Genomic DNA, 18,213 nt, shown 5'->3' on the forward strand with positions numbered 1-18,213 from the left:
TTTACAATATCCATCTCTAAACTGTCACAGTGTACTCTCAAATAATATTTTAGCACTGTCACATATAGTGTAAGAACTTTAATACAGTATACTTCCAATTCCTTTTCCTGTCCTTTTAGTGATGTTTGGTCTTCAATATCAATATGCTGTGAACCTAAATACATATTGTTATTTTTGGTTTAAACAGTATTATCCTTTTAAACAATTAAAAATAAAAGGGAAATGTCTTTAATACTGACCCATATGTTGACCTCTTCTGGCACCCTTTATTCTTCCATGCAGATCCAGTCCCCTCCCAAAATGCTTTATCAAATTATTAGTTTACCCTATAATCAATCCTTCTCAACAATTTCAGAACTTTACAACAGTTTAACTCAATTTATTCTTCTTCTGCCTTTCTGCTATTTTTGTCATTTCTACATGTTACAAACCTCCTAAAATGTTCGTTGTTTAAAAAGTCTACATTCCTTTATATTTAACTACTTATTTACACTTCTCCATGCTCTTTATTCCTTCTCTAGCATCACGTGCTTCCATTTGGAATCATTACCCTTCATCCTGAAGAACTTCCTTTAGTGTCCTTACATTGTGAACTAGTGATAACTGCTCTACCTTTTGAATGTCTGTGAACGCCTTTATTGCACTTTCTATTTTGAAAGGTATTTCTACTAGATACAGAATTTCAGTGACAATTTTCCTTTCAGCATTTAAAAATATTATTAAACTGTCCACTGGTTTCTATCATTTCTGTTGAAAAGTCAGACATCAGTTTTATCATTGTGCCTCTGAATCGAATGTGTCCTTCCCCAACCTCCCTGCTCCTTGGCTGATTTAAGATGTTAGCTTTAAGAGTTTAAGCTCCAGGACTTCCCTGGTGGTGCAGTGGTTAAGAATCCGCCTGCCAATGCAGGGGACACGGGTTTGAGCCCTGGTCCGGGAAGATCCCACATGCCGCAGATCAACTAAGTCCGTGTGCCACAACTACTGAGCCCATGTGCCACAACTACTGAAGCCCATGTGCCTACAGCCCGTGCTCCGCAACAAGAGAAGCTACCACAATGAGAAGCCCATGCACCGCAGCAAAAGGTAGCCCCCGCTCACGTCAACTAGAGAAAGCCTGCCCGCAGCAATGAAGACCCAACGCACCCAAAAATAAATTAAAAAAAAAAAAAAGAGGTTAAGCACCATTTGCCTGAGTATGGTTTTCTCTATATCCAAACTTGGATATGTTCAGTCTCTCTTATTCTGTGAGTTGATAACTTTTCATTAGTTATGGAAAATTTTTAGGCCTTACATCTTCAAGTATTGCTTCTGTACCATTCTTTCTCTTCTCATAGGTCTCTAATGATAAATATTAATTCTTTTGACTGTATCTCATGTGTCTCTGTACTCTTTTCTCTTTGTCCTGTCCCCCCAACTTCAACCAATTTCTTTTCCTCTTGCTGTTTCAGTTTCAATGTATCTATTAACCTGAGTTCACTAATCCTGTCTTCTGCTGTGTCCAGCCTGCTGTTAAACCTATCCAATGGGTTAATTTCAGTATATTTTCAATTGTTCAACAGGTATTTGATTCTTTTTATATATTCCCATTCTCTGTTGAAATTCTCCATTTTCCCCCTCATTTTAACACATTAATCATAGTTATTTTTAAATACCTATCTTCTAACCATACTAAGAAAAGGTAAGATACGTGACTTTTATAAAATGTCATCAGATTTAAGTAGAAAGCACCTCCTTACCTTACAGAAAGTAAAACAAGTTTCTTACGGAAAATGATGCTTCTTAGAAGGAAGAAGGACAAAGAGCACATGCTAGCTTGTAGTCCATATGTCCCTATAGAAAAATCCTTACCTTTGCTAAGGTTTTCTTGGAGTAAACGTCAGTACGAAGACCAAAGTTCTGCAAATCAATTGGTTTTTCCTTGTTCTTCTCAGGAAAATTTAACATCTGCTGAGCAGCAGGAACCTATGAGTCAAATAAATGATAAATGGCTGTATTAACCTCTACAAAGTAAACGGGACAGAGGCTTTTAAGGATGTTTAATATCGGCACTTAAACCACTAGAGATTCTACAAAAAAATAAATACCTACACCTTACACTACACTTCTAACAAAAATTCAACATGTAAGAAACATTTTTTTTTTTTTGCCTAAGTCACAGAGAATATAGACAAGTCTTCTTTAATATTTCATAGTGGAGGGCAATTTATAGGTTAGATTCGTGTTATTCCAACTGAATGGTATACATAATCCGATTGACATAATAATCTTTTCAAGGGACTTCCCTGGTGGCGCACTGGTTAAGAATCCACCTGCCAATGCAGAGGACACGGGTTAGAGCCCTGGTCTGGGAAGATCTCACATGCCGCGGAGCAACTAAGCCCGTGCATCACAACTACTGAGCCTGTGCTCTAGAGCCCGTTAGCCACAACTACTGAAGCCTGCGTGCCTAGAGCCTGTGCTGCGCAACAAGGGAAGCCAACGCACCGCAACAAAGAGTAGTCCCTGCTCACTGCAACTAGAGAAAGCCAGAGCACAGCAAAAAAGATCCAACGTGGCCAAAAATAAATAAATTAAATAAATTAAAAAAAATTATATAGAAGAGATTAAAAGAGAAAAAAAGAACGTGTGCATAGATGTCCACTTTCCAAATGTTAGGAAGGGGAAGTTCTAAACAATTTAACACATTTATACAGTCTGCTTCTTTATTAGTGTCTTCGATGGCAGAAGTGATAAAGGAGCCATGAGTTATGAAAGCAAATCTCTAAGAGGATAAAGCATAGACTCTTGGCATTAATGGGAGAGCATTATCTTAAACAACTAAATATTCTTATGGACTCAAACATTTACAACATACAAAAACAAACAAACATAACCTATCAGCTAAGAAACAGCACTATTATATGACTATAATAGTAATTCCTGAATATAAATGCAAGAAGTGGTTGTCTATTACCACCCAGACCTGAAAAAAAGGCTGCACTAATTTACCTGAGGTGATCGAAGATGTAGAGGTACAAGCCCAGAGGGGGTATCAGCTAATACATTGAAATGAGGAGTCGGAGGAGGTCCCATTGCCATGGGTCGACTTTCTGGATCCACTTGGTAATTAACAAGCCCCCACTGCTCTAAAAAGGCATGAACCCTGAAGAATAAAGCTCTTAAAGTTAAAATCTAGAGAATGTACCTCATCATCTTCATAAGCATCATTACATTTCATTAAAAAACAAACGAAAAAAAAACCCTAAGTAAACGTGTTCTCTTGTAGGCTATGAACCATCACAAAGTAACTGACAATTTTGGTTTGAGGGACAATTTCTACAAACTCAAAATAATGTTGAACATAGCACCCCCAAACCTAGTATAAAGCCTAATCATTTCAATCACAGAAACGAGGGAACAAATGCTCATGTAGGTCCATGGTGAAAGAGCTCACACGTAAACCAAACTCACAGGAGGAGACCTACATTTTGTTTTTTTCTTTACACAGATTTAGGGCACAGAGCTTATCCATTCCCCACCCTAACCCACTCTCCATCTACGGTCAGTTTATGATTAGACCATACAATAAAAGATGTAAAATGTAAAAATTAAAAAAACAAAAAGATGCTTTAGGTATTTTATTAACCAAGAAAACATCCAGCTTAGTCAACCTAACATTAGCAATGTATCAGTAACCACCTGCAGTGAAATATCTGAGAAAAAGTCAAGACATCCTTACCTCATCACAGCACATACATCTCCAGTCAAGTTCCTCCGACAAGCAGTGCTGGTTAAATATTCCTGGGGATTTAGGCGGTATGTGTCGATCATAAAATTTCGATATGCCAAGTATCTAAAAAGTAATGGCAAAATTCATAAGGTGAACACACATCCTTTCAAAAACAGTAACTCATAGAGCCAAACAGTTCCATATTCCTCAACCAAATACAACAAAAAGTTAAGACAACAGTCCAATAAACAATAGTGATAATGTACTGAGTATTTACAGTCATAAGTGTAACTCAGAGTAAGAATCCCTAAAATGCAAAACAACTGTCTACTAACATATAATAAGCACAATAGAGTAATCTGATGAAGATAGTGTGAAGTAAAATAAGTACAACCTTGGTCACAGAGGTCAATCAATAATCCTTAGTTGCCTGCAAAATTTGCAAGTAACACTTGGTTACACAGGCTGTCTCCCTAACTACACTACTATATACCTAGCATTTACTGTGTGTCAGCCATAGGTCTAAGCACTTTCTGTGTAGTAATGCATTTAATCCTCACAATCTCTGTATAAGGTAGGATCTATTATTATTCTATTTATAGATGAGGGTTAAAGAATTTGTTCTATGGGACTTCCCAGTCGGTCAAGTGGTTAAGACTCTGTACTTCCAACACAAGCGGCGCAGGTTTGATCCCTGGTCAGGGAGCTAAGATCCCACATGCCATGAGGCACAGTGGCCAAGAAAATTACAAACAAAATGCACACACACACACTCACACACAACTAGAACAGGGAGCTAAGATCCCACATCTCGTGACGCACAGTGGCCAAGAAAATTACAAACAGAACACACACACACACACACACACACAACTAGAATTTGTCCCAGACCACAAGGCTGGTTAAGTGGTGGAGCTAGAATTCGGCTAAGTGTGGTGGCTCTGGCTCTGACAATGGTTATATACTTCCTGACTTTTTTTTTATCAGTTTTTTAGAGATCCCAGCTATGCGACAAGTAGAACCTATGAAGCCAAACTCAGAGGTAAGACAAGCCATATAAAAAAGGAGAGAAAAACTGAGATTCTGAGTCATAGCAGATTCCACATCCACAGTGTACCCAAGCATTTCTGCCATAAAATACTTAAAACAAGTGTGTAAAGAAGGTAGAGACCTAGCAAAACTTCTTACCACAAAAGTAAAGCAAAAGAACAGCAGCTTGAAGTTAGCTACATCAGAGTAAAAAAGGTATACTATTCAAAGAGTCTGGTATAACCACAGCTGGATAAACAAAGATTGAAAGGCGAATTTACGTTTAAATGGGCTAAGTTGTGCTTTTAAATAGCAGACTGCCAAGAACTGTAAGTATTTATAAATACTGGCAATTTGCAATTCGGTGGCAATAGGCAAATTAGCCAGAAGAATATACCATGTCTAAATAGGTGAAAAAACCTGACTGGGCTTCTTATGCCAAATCTTTGATTTTGGTTTTAAATGACTCCTTACAGCTTTGTTATGAAAAGCTGAAATTTGCTGTGACACCTAAACGTAGAATCTCAAACTATCATGGATAATTTACCACGAGAAAATATTTATTATTTGATTTTCTGTATTACACCCATGTGCTTTGTGTGTAAAAGCATCCTTCCCTAAACAATTTAAACAAGAGACATCTATTTGCACAGTCACATGTGTATAACAGACAACAGATTAACACTATGAAGATAAGACACGGAAAGGTAATTATAGTGTGATAGATACGGATTTATTTTAGGGGGCAAGGATTTCTGGAAGTCTATAATTAAGGGTCACCAGGCAAAGATAAAAATACTTCCTAATGAACTTCTTCCTTCTAATAAAAGTTTTTCTGCTTCCAATGCAAAGCACAACAATGCTTTATGTAATTAAGATCAATTTATATGTAGCTATTATCATCATACTTGGCATTCTCTTATTTATTTATTTAAAATTTTTTTGGCCGCAGCCCATGGCATGTGGGATCTTAGTTCCCCGAGTAGGGATCAAACCCGTGCCCTCTGCGTAGAAGCACAGAGTCTTAACCACTGGACTGCCATGGAAGCCCTTGGCATTCTTTTAACTAGAAGTCATTCATAAGGAAAATAAGATAAAGGTTCACTTTCTCCTAGATTACATATAATACATATAATCAATAAAAAACAGGTACTCACAAGGTGAGTTAGGGAGAAAACTGGACTCGGTTTAGTGAGTATCTGTTACTGAATTCAGTCTTTAGCTGCAAAAGCTGATGTGTATGTATCAACAGTTCAAGATTGAGGAAGAAAAAATTTGAAACAATTTCCTTTGAAGCAAGGAGTACTGTGTAGCTGAGATATGAACACTGTTCTGAACAGAGTAAGATATTTGTAAACTTTCAGACAATAGCAAAGATTAACTCAGAAGGGGTGCTTTAAGAACCCCCTGCCAAACACATCCAAATATTAATTTTTCTTAATACTGGTCCCACTAAAATATGTAACAGCATCAGGATTACATCTTTACATTTCACTCACATCTCCGGAGTCTTGGATTTGTTTTTTCCATTGAAAAACTCAGGAAGAGCACGCCGTTCAATCACATGAATACTGAAGGGGAAAAAGACAATTAGGAACCCTCTTAGAAAAATAAAATCCTGAAATTTGAGCTAAGCTTGTTTAACTTTCAAAGTGAAACTGATAAAACCAAAAACTGAGCCCTACTTGCAAAATTTAACTGGCTTACACAAGTTCCTATGTATTAACAGTATGTAATAATAAAATTAAAGTATATAATATATATTTATAAACTTATATATAATATATAGAGCTAAAGAAAGCTTTCCCTTTCTCACCCCCAATACTTACTGTAGTTTTTCTATTCCCATAACCAAACTCTATAAACATAAACACTGAAGAAAAACAACAACAAAAAACACACTGAAGGCTTCAGATTTTATGTTCTTGTCATAATACACTGTAACTAGATGATGAGCCACAAATTAGGAAAAGTTCTTTGGAAATTGGATGACAAAAATCACAGTACTTGGCATGGCAACAAATTGGTGAAATGAATGATCGACCAAAAGACAACGAAATTGACTGTAATCGGTTTCTCAGGCTCAACATTAATGCACTTTTTCATCCAGCCCTCAGAAACTTTGTGGTGAACTGAATTTTTTAAAATAGTTCAGTGATTTACTGCTTTTAAAAAAGATCACAGAACTAATTTTTAACATTCAGATAAAAAGCACTGATAATTTTATAAAATGTTACAGGTGATAAGCACTATAGAGACCATGTGAAATGATCAGGCCTAAAACACTCTACAAATGAAACCAACTGTACATTTAGCACAAAGGTTTTGACATTAATGCTAATCAGTATTTTTCCTGATGACACATTTTAGTTTCTCAGTGCCTTTTCAGATATGCAACATGTACAGAGATTACATGGGAAAGAGCAAATCAATAGTCTGTGAATACAAATAAAAGCATTCACTCTTTCATTATTCGGTAACATTTAAATTGTTTGAATTGGATACTACCAAATACTATAAATAAAATGAATCACCTGGAAACTTACAGGAAGATGATTTCTAAGATGAATTTATGTTCCATAGATACATGTATAATGAATTTCCAAGTTTTATTATAAGGAGAATAACTGTAAGCAATTAATAAACTGGTCCTAATATACCTCTCATTGTTATGTTACAGGTTAGGAAGAGGCCACAAAGACAATTTCACCAAGAACAAAACACACAAGAATGTTTAATCACAACCACTTTCTTTTTCAAAAATCTATGTTTGAAGTACTGGCAGCTGATTCCTTAGGTTCTGAGAATGAGTCAAGTAGTAGAAGGAGTGGGATATTCGGAATCAGAAAACCTGAGTTCTTCCAATTAGCAACTCTGCAACTTTGCACCACTTCAACTGAGGCTGTAGTTATCTATAAAATAGGGATATAACTAATACCTCTACTGTCCATCTAACAGCACACTTTGTGACATGCAAAGATCACCATGCAAATGGAAGTGTTTCTGTAAACTATAAAAACCTAAAACACTATGTACTGTTATGACATTCCCCTTTTTTGAGGGGAAAATGCTAGTTTCTCAAGCCATTCTGAATCTTACTCTGTAACTACAAATAACAATAATGAAACTTCCAAATTTCAAAGTAATTTAACATAATAATCAATGTAATGAAGACTGACCTTCAAAGAAAAGCAATATACTTATTCTGTTTCAGCTTCTACTTATTCAAAACAATGAGGAACAGCATTCAGAGTTAGTTTTAAAAAGTATGCTGGGGGCTTCCCTGCTGGCGCAGTGGTTGAGAGTCCGTCTGCCAATGCAGGGGACATGAGTTCGTGCCTTGGTCTGGGAAGATCCCACATGCCGCGGAGTGGCTGGGCCCATGAGCCACGGCAGCTGAGCCTGCGCGTCCAGAGTGCTCCGCAACGGGAGAGGCCACAACAGTGAGAGGCCCGCGTACCGCAAAAAAAAAAAAGTATGCTGAAAAGTCTCAATAGTAGAGGCCATACCTTGTGGTTTTAGACAAAAGTAAGCTATGACTCAAATGGACCATCCACCCTATTCTTTTAAGTTGGTTTTAAAAGATATATGTGTGTGTGTGTGTGTATATATATATATATATATATATATATATATATATATATGCACAGGACCACGAGATTGTAAGGGCAGCATCACTAGACTAAATATATAGCCTTCCAATCAAAGTACCTTAAAGAAACTAACATCTATTTGGAGTTCTGGTTCATACATTTAAAAATAAAAAACTGTCCAACAAAAATCAGCCTGACGTGAAAGAGTTACATTTCATAAGTAATCAATTAGTAAGATAGGTACATCTCCATTTATTTCCAGCCATGTTCCAAGGGTGCCACGGTGGCTGTGATAAATGACAGGGAGGGTGCTGAAGAGGTTGTTTTCCTGAACTCTTTTACATGCCAGGGTTTATACAAGAAAGGGCTCCTGTTTCCGATTAACATGAAGCCATTATTGGGTACTAAGATGAATTTTTCTTTAAAAATTTCCATAATGTTTAAAAATCATATAATGAACATCAATATTTTATAATTATTAAATACTCAAGCATTTGCCTGTCTGAACTAAAACTGACTCCAAATGAGTCAGGTTCAAGTTTACAAAATTTTATAATCCTAAATTACAACATAATAGTTTCTATCCCCAAGTAAAACAACCAAAAGAACACAGTCCAAAGTTAAAATAAAATAACTTTCCATTCCCCTTCATCCAGTGTGACAGTGATTACTGATGAGGGGACCTGGGCAGAAGAGCACAATTTTTAAAATAAATTTATTTATTTAGTTTTGGCTGTGTTGGGTCTTCGTTGCTGCACGCAGGCTTTCTCTAGTTGTGGCGAGCGGGGGCTACTCTTCATTGCGGTGCGCGGGCTTCTCAATGAGGTGGCTTCTCTTGTTGCGGAGCACAGGCTCTAAGCACGCGGGCTTCAGTAGTTGCAACGCGTGGGCTCAGTAGTTGTGGCTCGTGGGCTCTAGAGCACAGGCTCAGTAGTTGTGGCGCACGGGCTTAGCTGCTCCACGGCATGTGGGATCTTCCCAGACCAGGGCTCGAACCCGTGTCCCCAGCATTGGCAGGCGGATTCTTAACCACTGCGCCACCAGGGAAGTCCTGAGCACAATATAATTTCAAGGAAAGTTTTCCCACTCCTAATTACCATGTTCACAGATGTAAGCAACCTACTCACCAGTTATAATCAAACCACGATGCATAGCTAGGAATAATAATGTGATTGGTCTGCTCTGTCACATTATCTTCACCAGGGTCAACTGACCGACTCTGATCACCTTTGCCAGGATCTTCATCTTCCTGTAGAAAAGAAGCCAAAGTTCAGAGAAAGAGAACTACAGAGAGATATGGAATAGCTTTCAAATTTCTAATAGCAGGTTACAGAAAATGCAGCTAGCTGATCCAATTTCAAGGACCAGGAAAACAAATTTCAAGTAAAAATAGCCTTTCACAGTTTTTAAGGTACCTTCACAAGATGTCCAGATGAGATAGCATATTTTTTTCCTCCTTTTTACAGATGAGGGAATCAACTCATAGAAAGCCCAAAACTTTTTCCACAATAGCCTGCTCCTTATTTGTCTAGTTTTACCTAATCCTTGAATCACAAATCTAAATTACTAGTTCTCAATTTATAAGGAGGTAACACAAGGACACTGAGACATAATGATAAGGTTTCCCCAATCCCAAAGATTGAGTACTAAGTATCTGCCAACAGCGATATGTGCAATATCTCACTTATTCCTCACAATAACAGCAGGTACTGTTTATTATCTCTTTTGTGGATGAGAAAATGATGCACAGAGCTAACAAGACATAAACAGGATAAAACTCCAGAAAGTGCAGCTAGAGGGCCTACACTCTTAACCACTGTTACTGCTGAAAATTAGTTCTGACTTTTATCACATTTATGTAGGTTTTGCAAATGATTCCACCTAAAAACCTGGTTTTGCTAATACAATAATTTCAAAAAGCACTGCTTTAGGTCAAAACACAAGAACATTTTTTATGCTACCAGTAAACAGTAATAATTACTTTTTTTTTTTTTTGGCTGCATGTGGGATATTAGTTCCCCGACCGAGGCCCACAGCAGTGAAAGCACGGAGTCCGAACCACTGGACCACCAGGGAATTCTCCCAGTAATAATTACTTTCAAATAATATTATCTAACATACGCTTTATATTCAAGGGGATCCAAGTGTCCCATAAATGTCCTTTACAGATTTTTCTCCTCAATACAGAACCTGATCAAGGAGTCCATATTATATATGATATTCATGCCTCCTTAGTCTCCTTTAACCCCTGCCTCCTTTTTGGGGGAGATTTTATGACATTAAAATTCTTGAAGAATCCAGACCAGACAGCTTGTAGAGCATCTACCAATCTCTATCACAATGATTCTTCATAATTAACTTCAGATTAAACATTTTCACAAAGAATACTACAGGAAATAAGCTTATTAACATTTAGATATTTTCAAATTGTGTAGAGTTCTATCTATCAACCTTTTATCTGTGGTGTTTTTACTGTTTTTAATCATATAAAATTCTTTTCTGTTAAGAAACCAGTCAAATTTTGCATCATATTCTTTTACAAAGGTTCCATAGTTTAATTTCTACCTTTAACTTAAATCAACCTAAATTTCCTGTGTTATATTACTTTAGGTGAGGATCTAGCTACTGCTAGAAACTTAAGACAGTAGTTTCCTTAAGATCAATGAATATCAAAAAAAAAATTTTAATGTATGAAATCATCAAGGAAACGCTGGTTGTTACTTACATGATGTTGAAACAAATATGTTAATATTGATGACAAAGGTAAGGAATTTTATTTCCCAAACCAGGGAAGCTAGCAAAATCTATGCTCATCGTTAATTTGTTTTTGTGGCATAGGTTCTACAAATTCAATGTGATTCAATTCAGAAAATTTTCTTTATTCAGGAAAACTAGGGAGAGGCTGGTATTGAAATGAATAAAGGCTGACAGTCTACAGTTTAATCATCTCAGTGAGGAAAGAAGCAGGATGATATCATGGGACTGGTGTTAGAGTAACCACCTCTAACCATCTTAGGCTTAAGTTACATAACAGACTTGTCTATAGTTTCAAAAGTACTCTCACCCTTGGCATAAAAAAAAGTGGGGGGGTAATTCTTTGGTTTTCTATTTTGGTCTCCTTTATTGCCACCCAATACTTTCTACTCTAAAAGATGATGTCTTTTTACAAATGTAATATTCATAAATGTTTATGAGTAGCTCTTTGAATAAAGAAGTTTGATTTTAAAGAAAAAGATCATAAGAACAGTTCAGCTAAAGAGCCATCTGTAGTAGAGTTTCTGGAAATACTTTTCCTTGAAATCCTGTCATGAATATTTTCATTTCATGACTGTGTACAAAACAACAAGTGTCACTATGGGGGAAGTTCTCTGACTCACTGAAAAAGAAAAAAAAAGAACTAACCATTTTCGGCATTAAGGAAGTTATTTCAAGGAGATTAAGGATTAGTTACACATCTTAACACAGTTAGAGATGACAACCTGTATAAACAAGGTGCCATTTATTTAAAAAGAGAAATAAAACCTTGCCTAAAATCCAACACCATCCTACAGCCTAATTATTGACATGTCTCCACAGCAAAATTGATGAAACAGGAAGTAGCTGACTTTAAGGCTCAAAAAAAGTGAAGAGTATGATCAAAGGCTACATCAGTTGTGGACTGGGGCTGCACTAATAGAAATAGGAGTGGGAAAATCAAAGCAAGGCACGGTCCCTGCTCACCTGGAATATTGTGCAGCTCTGATTATTAATTTGCAACCAGGAGAGAAATGGAACCAGAAACTATAGCATATGAGGAATACTACCTGGGAAAATGGCAAATTCCTCTTGATAAAATTTGGGGGGTGGGTCAAGAAAGACAGACTATTTTGGGCGTGTGTTAAAAAGAAATTAAATATCAAAAGGACCTCAAAACAGAATATTTCTAAGGAAACTTCCAAATCAGTGTTTCTACTGCTCGATACACAGGACCCCTACAGTTACTGTTGCACCAGGCCTAACTAAATCATTACCTTTCCTCCTGTTGTGACTGTTTCTTCATCCTGCTCATCTGCAAAATCAAAACACGTAATTCATTTAACAGGTAAATGTTCTCTCGATTACCTGGAAACCTTAAGATTTAAGGAACTGATACTCGCCACAGAAAAGGAAAGAAACAGAGCATTATTAAAGCTAATTTACCTTGAATAATTCAGTAAATTAGAATTGTACACAGAAGCATAGAGGTGAGTAAAAATTCAAAGCACAAATCATTAAAATTCTCCAACAACAGGGAACTTAAAATTAAATACTACTTGGGCTACAATCTTAGTCATGATCTTACTTAATAATAGGTAAGGAACTTGGTTTGGGCTCTTGCCTCCAGAGGTTTAGTGAAACAAAGTAATAACATTTCGGATCCCAGAGGAAATGAGTAAAGAATGAGGAGTAGAGAAGGAGGTGATAATCAATCCCTACGGACAAAGTCCTGGCAAGAGTGTTAATACCTTCTGAGGATAGGGGACTACAGGACCTAAATGCTAGTGTTGCAAAAGAACAAAGGCAAATCCATGTATAATCTAAACTAAGCAGCTGATTTCCACAGCGAAAAGTAAAAGTGCCATGGTGGAAAAGGTAAGAGGTTACCGCACAAATAATTACATGATTAAGTTTCTATAACATTTTATTTTTTATATAATTATTATGACCCTTGGCAGTGACTAAGGCACTGTAAAGTTTAAAGAGAACACAAGGAAGCCATTTTTTTTCATTATTCCTTCAAACAAATATTTCCAAGAATCTGCTATTTGAAAAGCATTAAATAAACACACGGCTTAGACAGGGGTCAGGATCTATAGCCTACAAGCTAAATCAGGCCCACTGCCTGTTTTTGTATGGAATCTGGGAAATTGACTCTCAGTGTGTTCCTAGTCAATAGTTAACTGAAAAGAAGGGTGGTTCGCTGTGCCTGGACTGTGCACAACGCAGCTTATGATAAACTTCTGCAGCCTGAAATTCTGGTACGTGTTAGGCAGAGGGTACCCTACATTGCCAGTAAAAACACTGATCTTAGACTCTCAAACAAGCTTCCCTAGATGGAAACACTGCATGTGTGTTGCTGTGGGAAGAGTGCACTCTGTGTGATCCCTCACGTAAGGGAGAGAGAATAAGGAAGCCTGCACCCAGACTCTGCCTGTGTTATTTCCCCTTATGATCTGTTTATGCTTCCTATGTTGCTGTGATATATGTCAGCCGTGAGTACAACTATATGCTGAGTTCTATCAGTCCTTCTAGAGAATCTCCAAACCTGGGGATGGTCTTGGGGATTCCTATCATACCTGCAAGTGAAGAATGATTTTTTTTATTTTTACATGGTTAAAGAGAAAATCAATAGAAGAATAAATATATCATGACATATCAAAAATTAACTGAAATTCAAATTTTGGTGTCTATAAATAAAAGTTTTATTGGAATAAGCCATGATCATTTGTTTATATATTATGAATGGCTGTATCTGCATTAAAATGGCAAAGCTGACTAGTTGTAACTTAGACCTTATAGCCCAAAATGCCAAAAATATTTACTATCTGGTCCTTTTTAGAAAAGTTTGCCAACCCCTACTTTAGAGGATATAAGAAGATGAGTAGTATTTTAACAGGTTATAAAGAACCAGCCTTCAAACACTTAACTAAATTTTATGCACCAGCCACCGTCCAAGTGCTAAGGACACGGGCTTCCCTGGTGGCCCAGTGGTTAAGCATCTGCCTGCCAATGCAGGAGACATGGGTTTGAGCCCTGGTCCGGGAAGATCCCACATGTCGCGGAGCAACTAAGCCCGTGCGTCACAACTACTGAGCCTGCGCTCTACAGCCTGTGAGCCACAACTTCTGAGCCCGTGTACCACGACTACTGAAGCCCATGCACCTATATAGCCCATGCTCCGCAACAAGAGAAGCCACAGCAATAAGCCCACACACCACAACAAAGTGTAGCCCCTGCTCGCTGCAACTAGAGAAAAGCCCACATGCAGCAACAAAGACCCAGTGCAGCCAAAAATAAATAAAATAAAATAAACAAATAAATAAATTTATTTTTTAAAAAAATGCTAAAGACACAATGATGAACAAGAAAAAGTCCCTGTCTTTATGGAGTTTATATTCCAGTTAAGAGTGGCAGGAGATGGAAGACAAAATAAACAAACAGTAAGATATCAAATGTTGAAAACTGCTATACACAGAGGGAGGAACACTCCCGAGCTCATTCTATGAGGCCACCATCACCCTGATACCAAAACCAGACAAGGATGTCACAAAGAAAGAAAACTACAGGCCAATATCTCTGATGAACATAGATGCAAGAATCCTCAACAAAATACTGGCAAACAGAATCCAACAGCACATTAGAAGGATCATACACCATGATTAGGTGGGGTTTATCCCAGGAATGCAAGGATTCTTCAATATACACAAATCAATCAACGTGATACACCATATTAACAAATTGAAGGAGAAAAACCACATGATCATCTCAATAGATGCAGAGAAAGCTTTCAACAAAATTCAACACCCATTTATGATAAAAACCCTCCAGAAAGTAGGCATAGAGGGAACTTATCTCAACATAATAAAGGCCATGTGTGACAAACCCACAGCCAACAACGTCCTCAATGGTGAAAAACTGAAACCACTTCCACTAAGATCAGGAACAAGACAAGGCTGCTCACTCTTACCACTATTATTCAACATAGTTTTGGAGGTTTTAGCCACAGCAATCAGAGAAGAAAAAGAAGTAAAAGGAATCCAAATTGGAAAAGAAGAAGTGAAGCTGTCACTGTTTACAGATGACATGATACTATACATAGAGAATCCTGGAGATGCTACCAGAAGACTACTGGAGCTGATTGGTGAATTTGGTAAAGTAGCAGGATGCAGAATTGATGCACAAAAGTCTCTTGCATTCCTATACACTAATAATGGGGAATCTGAAGGTGATATTGAGAAAACACTCCCATTTACTATTGCAACAAAAAGAATGAAATATCTGGGAGTAAGCCTACCTTGGGAGACGAAGGACCTGTATGCAGAAAATTATGGAACACTGATGAGAGAAACTGGAGATGATGCAGGTAGATGGAGAGGTATGCCATGTTCTTGGATTGGAAGAATCAACATTGTGAGGGTGAATACACTGCCCAGGGCAATCTACAGATTCGGTGCAGTCCCTATCAAACTACCACTGGCACTTTTCACAGATCTCATGGTTTGTATGGAGGCACGGGAGACCCCAAATAGCCAAAGCAATCTTGAGAAAGAAAGGCAGAGCTGGGGGAGTTGGGTTCCCTGACTTCAGACTGTGCTGCAGAGCTACGGTGGTCAAGGCAGTGTGGTGGTGGCACAAAAACAGAGGTGTAGATCGGTGGAGCAGGATGGAGGGCCCAGAGGTAAAGCCACGCACATATGGCCACCTTATCTTTGATAAAGGAGGTGGGAGTGTACAGTGGAGAAAAGACAGCCTCTTCAGTGAGTGGTGCTGGGAAAACTGGACAGCTTCACATGGAGGAATGAAATTGGAACACTCCCTAACACCATACACAGAAATAAACTCAGAATGGATTGAAGACCCAAATGTAAGGCCAGACACTGTTAAACACTTAAAGGAAGGCATAGGCGGAACACTCCGTGACATGGATCACAGCAGGATCCTTTTTGACCCACCTCCTAGAGAGACGGAAATAAAAACAAAAATAAACAAATGGGACCTAATGAAGCTTAGAAGCTTTTGCACAGCAAAGGAAACCATAGACAGGACAAAAAGACAACCCTCAGAACGGGAGAAAATATTTGCAAATGAAGCAACTGACAAAGGATTAATCTCTGAAATTTAAAAGCAGCTCATGCAGCTCAATATCAAAAAGGCAAACAACCCAATCCAAAAATGGGCAGAAGACCTGGGTAGACATTTCTCCAAAGAAGATACGCAGATTGCCAACAAACACATGAAAGAATGCTCAACATCATTAATCATTAGAGAAATGCAAACCAAAACTACAATGAGATACCATCTCACACCTGTCAGAGTGGCTATCATCAAAAATTCTACAAACAATGAATGCTAGAGAGGGTGTGGAGAAAAGGGAACCCTCTTGCACTGTTGGTGGGAATGTAAACTGATGCAGCCACTATGCAGAACAGTATGGCGGTTCCTTAAAAAACTAAAAATAAAGCTACCATACGACCCAGCGGTCCCACTACTGGGCATATACCCTGAGAAAACCACGGTTTGAAGGGAGTCGTGTACCACAGTGTTCACTGCAGCTCTATTTACGGTAGCCAGGACATGGAGGCAACCTAGGTGTCCATCGATAGATGAATGGATGGAGGGGATGTAGCACATATATACAGTAGAGTACTGCTCGGCCATAAAAAGAAACAAAATTGAGTTGTTTGTGGTGAGATGGATGGGCCTGGAGTCTGTCATACAGAGTGAAGTAAGTCAGAGAGAGAAAAACAAATGGTGTGTGCTAACACATATGTATGAAATCTAAGAAAGGGAAAAACGGTGGTCATGAAGAGCCTGGGGGACGGGAATGGAGATGCAGATGTACTAGAGAGTGCACTTGGGGATATGGGGAGGGGGAGGGGTCAGCTTGGACGAGGTGGGAGAGTGGCGTGGACATATATACACTACCAAATGTAAAACAGATAGCTGGTGGGGGGCGGCCACATGGCACAGGAAGATCAGCTCGGTGCTTTGTGACCGCCTAGAATGGTGGGATGGGGAGGGTGGGAGAGGCAAGAGGGAAGAGATATGGGGATGTGTGTGTATGTATAGCTGATTCACTTTGTCACAAGGCAGAAGCTAACACACCACTGTAAAGCAATTATACTCCAATAATGATGTTAAAAAAAGAAAACTGCTATACAGAGACTAAAAACAAAATAATACATTTTAGAGAGGAATTGGGTGGGTGGATCCTTCAGAGCAAATATAGACGAAAATCCTCTCTGAGAAGGTGACATTTAAGCTGCAACCTGAGAGAAGGATAAAGCAATCATTCCACAGAGAGGAAGAAGCCAAATCAAAGAACCTCAGGCACGGATGTACCCCATGACTTCACAAAACTGTGAGCATGAATAGAAGCTGAGAAAAATGAGCGGGACACAAGAGCAGAGTGCAATGATACAAAGCACTAGCACCACAGATAGACAGTCCTGGATCTGAATCTGTGCTCTCTCACTTAACAGCTGTACACTTAGGAACGTTACTGAACCCCTCCAGTCTCTATTTCCTAATCAATGAATCGGGGCTAACATGGTTTTATGGAGAAACGCAAACATATGTAGCATGACACCTGACAGGTACTCACATTAACATAAAGATGGACCCTGTTCCTTGATTTGTAAATTAGAGACAAACATCCGCTAAAAGCAGACGTGAGGTTAAGTTACAGCACTACCAACATTGAGTCATCCAACTCTGCAGAGGGACTATTTTTTTCTTAGGAAGTGACTAACAAAGAATTCTGGGTAAGGCCGTCAAAAATGAACTTTTTGTCCTTTGGGTCTTAGTAAACCAAAGGATAATCAACTTCTCACTAAATGGGGGTAGTACAATATAATGATTGCACTCTCTCTGGTCAACTTATACTATTTCATTTTAGTTTAACAGATTTTCATCCCTGAAGGAGTTTGGTACCCAATGGAAATAGACTTCTGATAATACAAAAGTAGGAGGAGCACCCTTCACTCTGACTCCTAGATGGTAATACTCAATAAATGTTCTCTTCCTCCTTCTAGATGTGGGCAAATACACTCTCACCTCAGCCCCTGAATCTTGACCTTCCAGCGATTTCACAAAAGAAAGAAATGACTGGGTATACTTGGCTCAGTGGCATATAAGGCA

The 18,213-nt window shown here is 38.3% G+C and overlaps 1 protein-coding gene across 4 annotated transcripts in view; it reads right to left on the reverse strand.

Moving 5' to 3' along the window:
* SMARCC1 (SWI/SNF related BAF chromatin remodeling complex subunit C1) overlaps positions 1–18,213 on the reverse strand; it is a 181,464-nt gene that overhangs the window by 83,870 nt on the left and 79,381 nt on the right. For all 4 annotated transcript variants that reach the window (XM_073811103.1, XM_073811102.1, XM_019946825.2 and 1 more), the window contains 6 exons: positions 12,345–12,382; positions 9,462–9,583; positions 6,241–6,312; positions 3,722–3,835; positions 2,992–3,145; positions 1,852–1,965 (listed from right to left, as the gene is read on the reverse strand). In XM_073811103.1, coding sequence (XP_073667204.1) covers positions 1,852–1,965; positions 2,992–3,145; positions 3,722–3,835; positions 6,241–6,312; positions 9,462–9,583; positions 12,345–12,382 — 614 coding nt within the window. The remainder of the gene's footprint in view (positions 1–1,851; positions 1,966–2,991; positions 3,146–3,721; positions 3,836–6,240; positions 6,313–9,461; positions 9,584–12,344; positions 12,383–18,213) is intronic.

The sequence above is a fragment of the Tursiops truncatus genome, chromosome 10, assembly GCF_011762595.2.
Source record: "Tursiops truncatus isolate mTurTru1 chromosome 10, mTurTru1.mat.Y, whole genome shotgun sequence".
NCBI classification, from domain to species: domain Eukaryota; kingdom Metazoa; phylum Chordata; class Mammalia; order Artiodactyla; family Delphinidae; genus Tursiops; species Tursiops truncatus.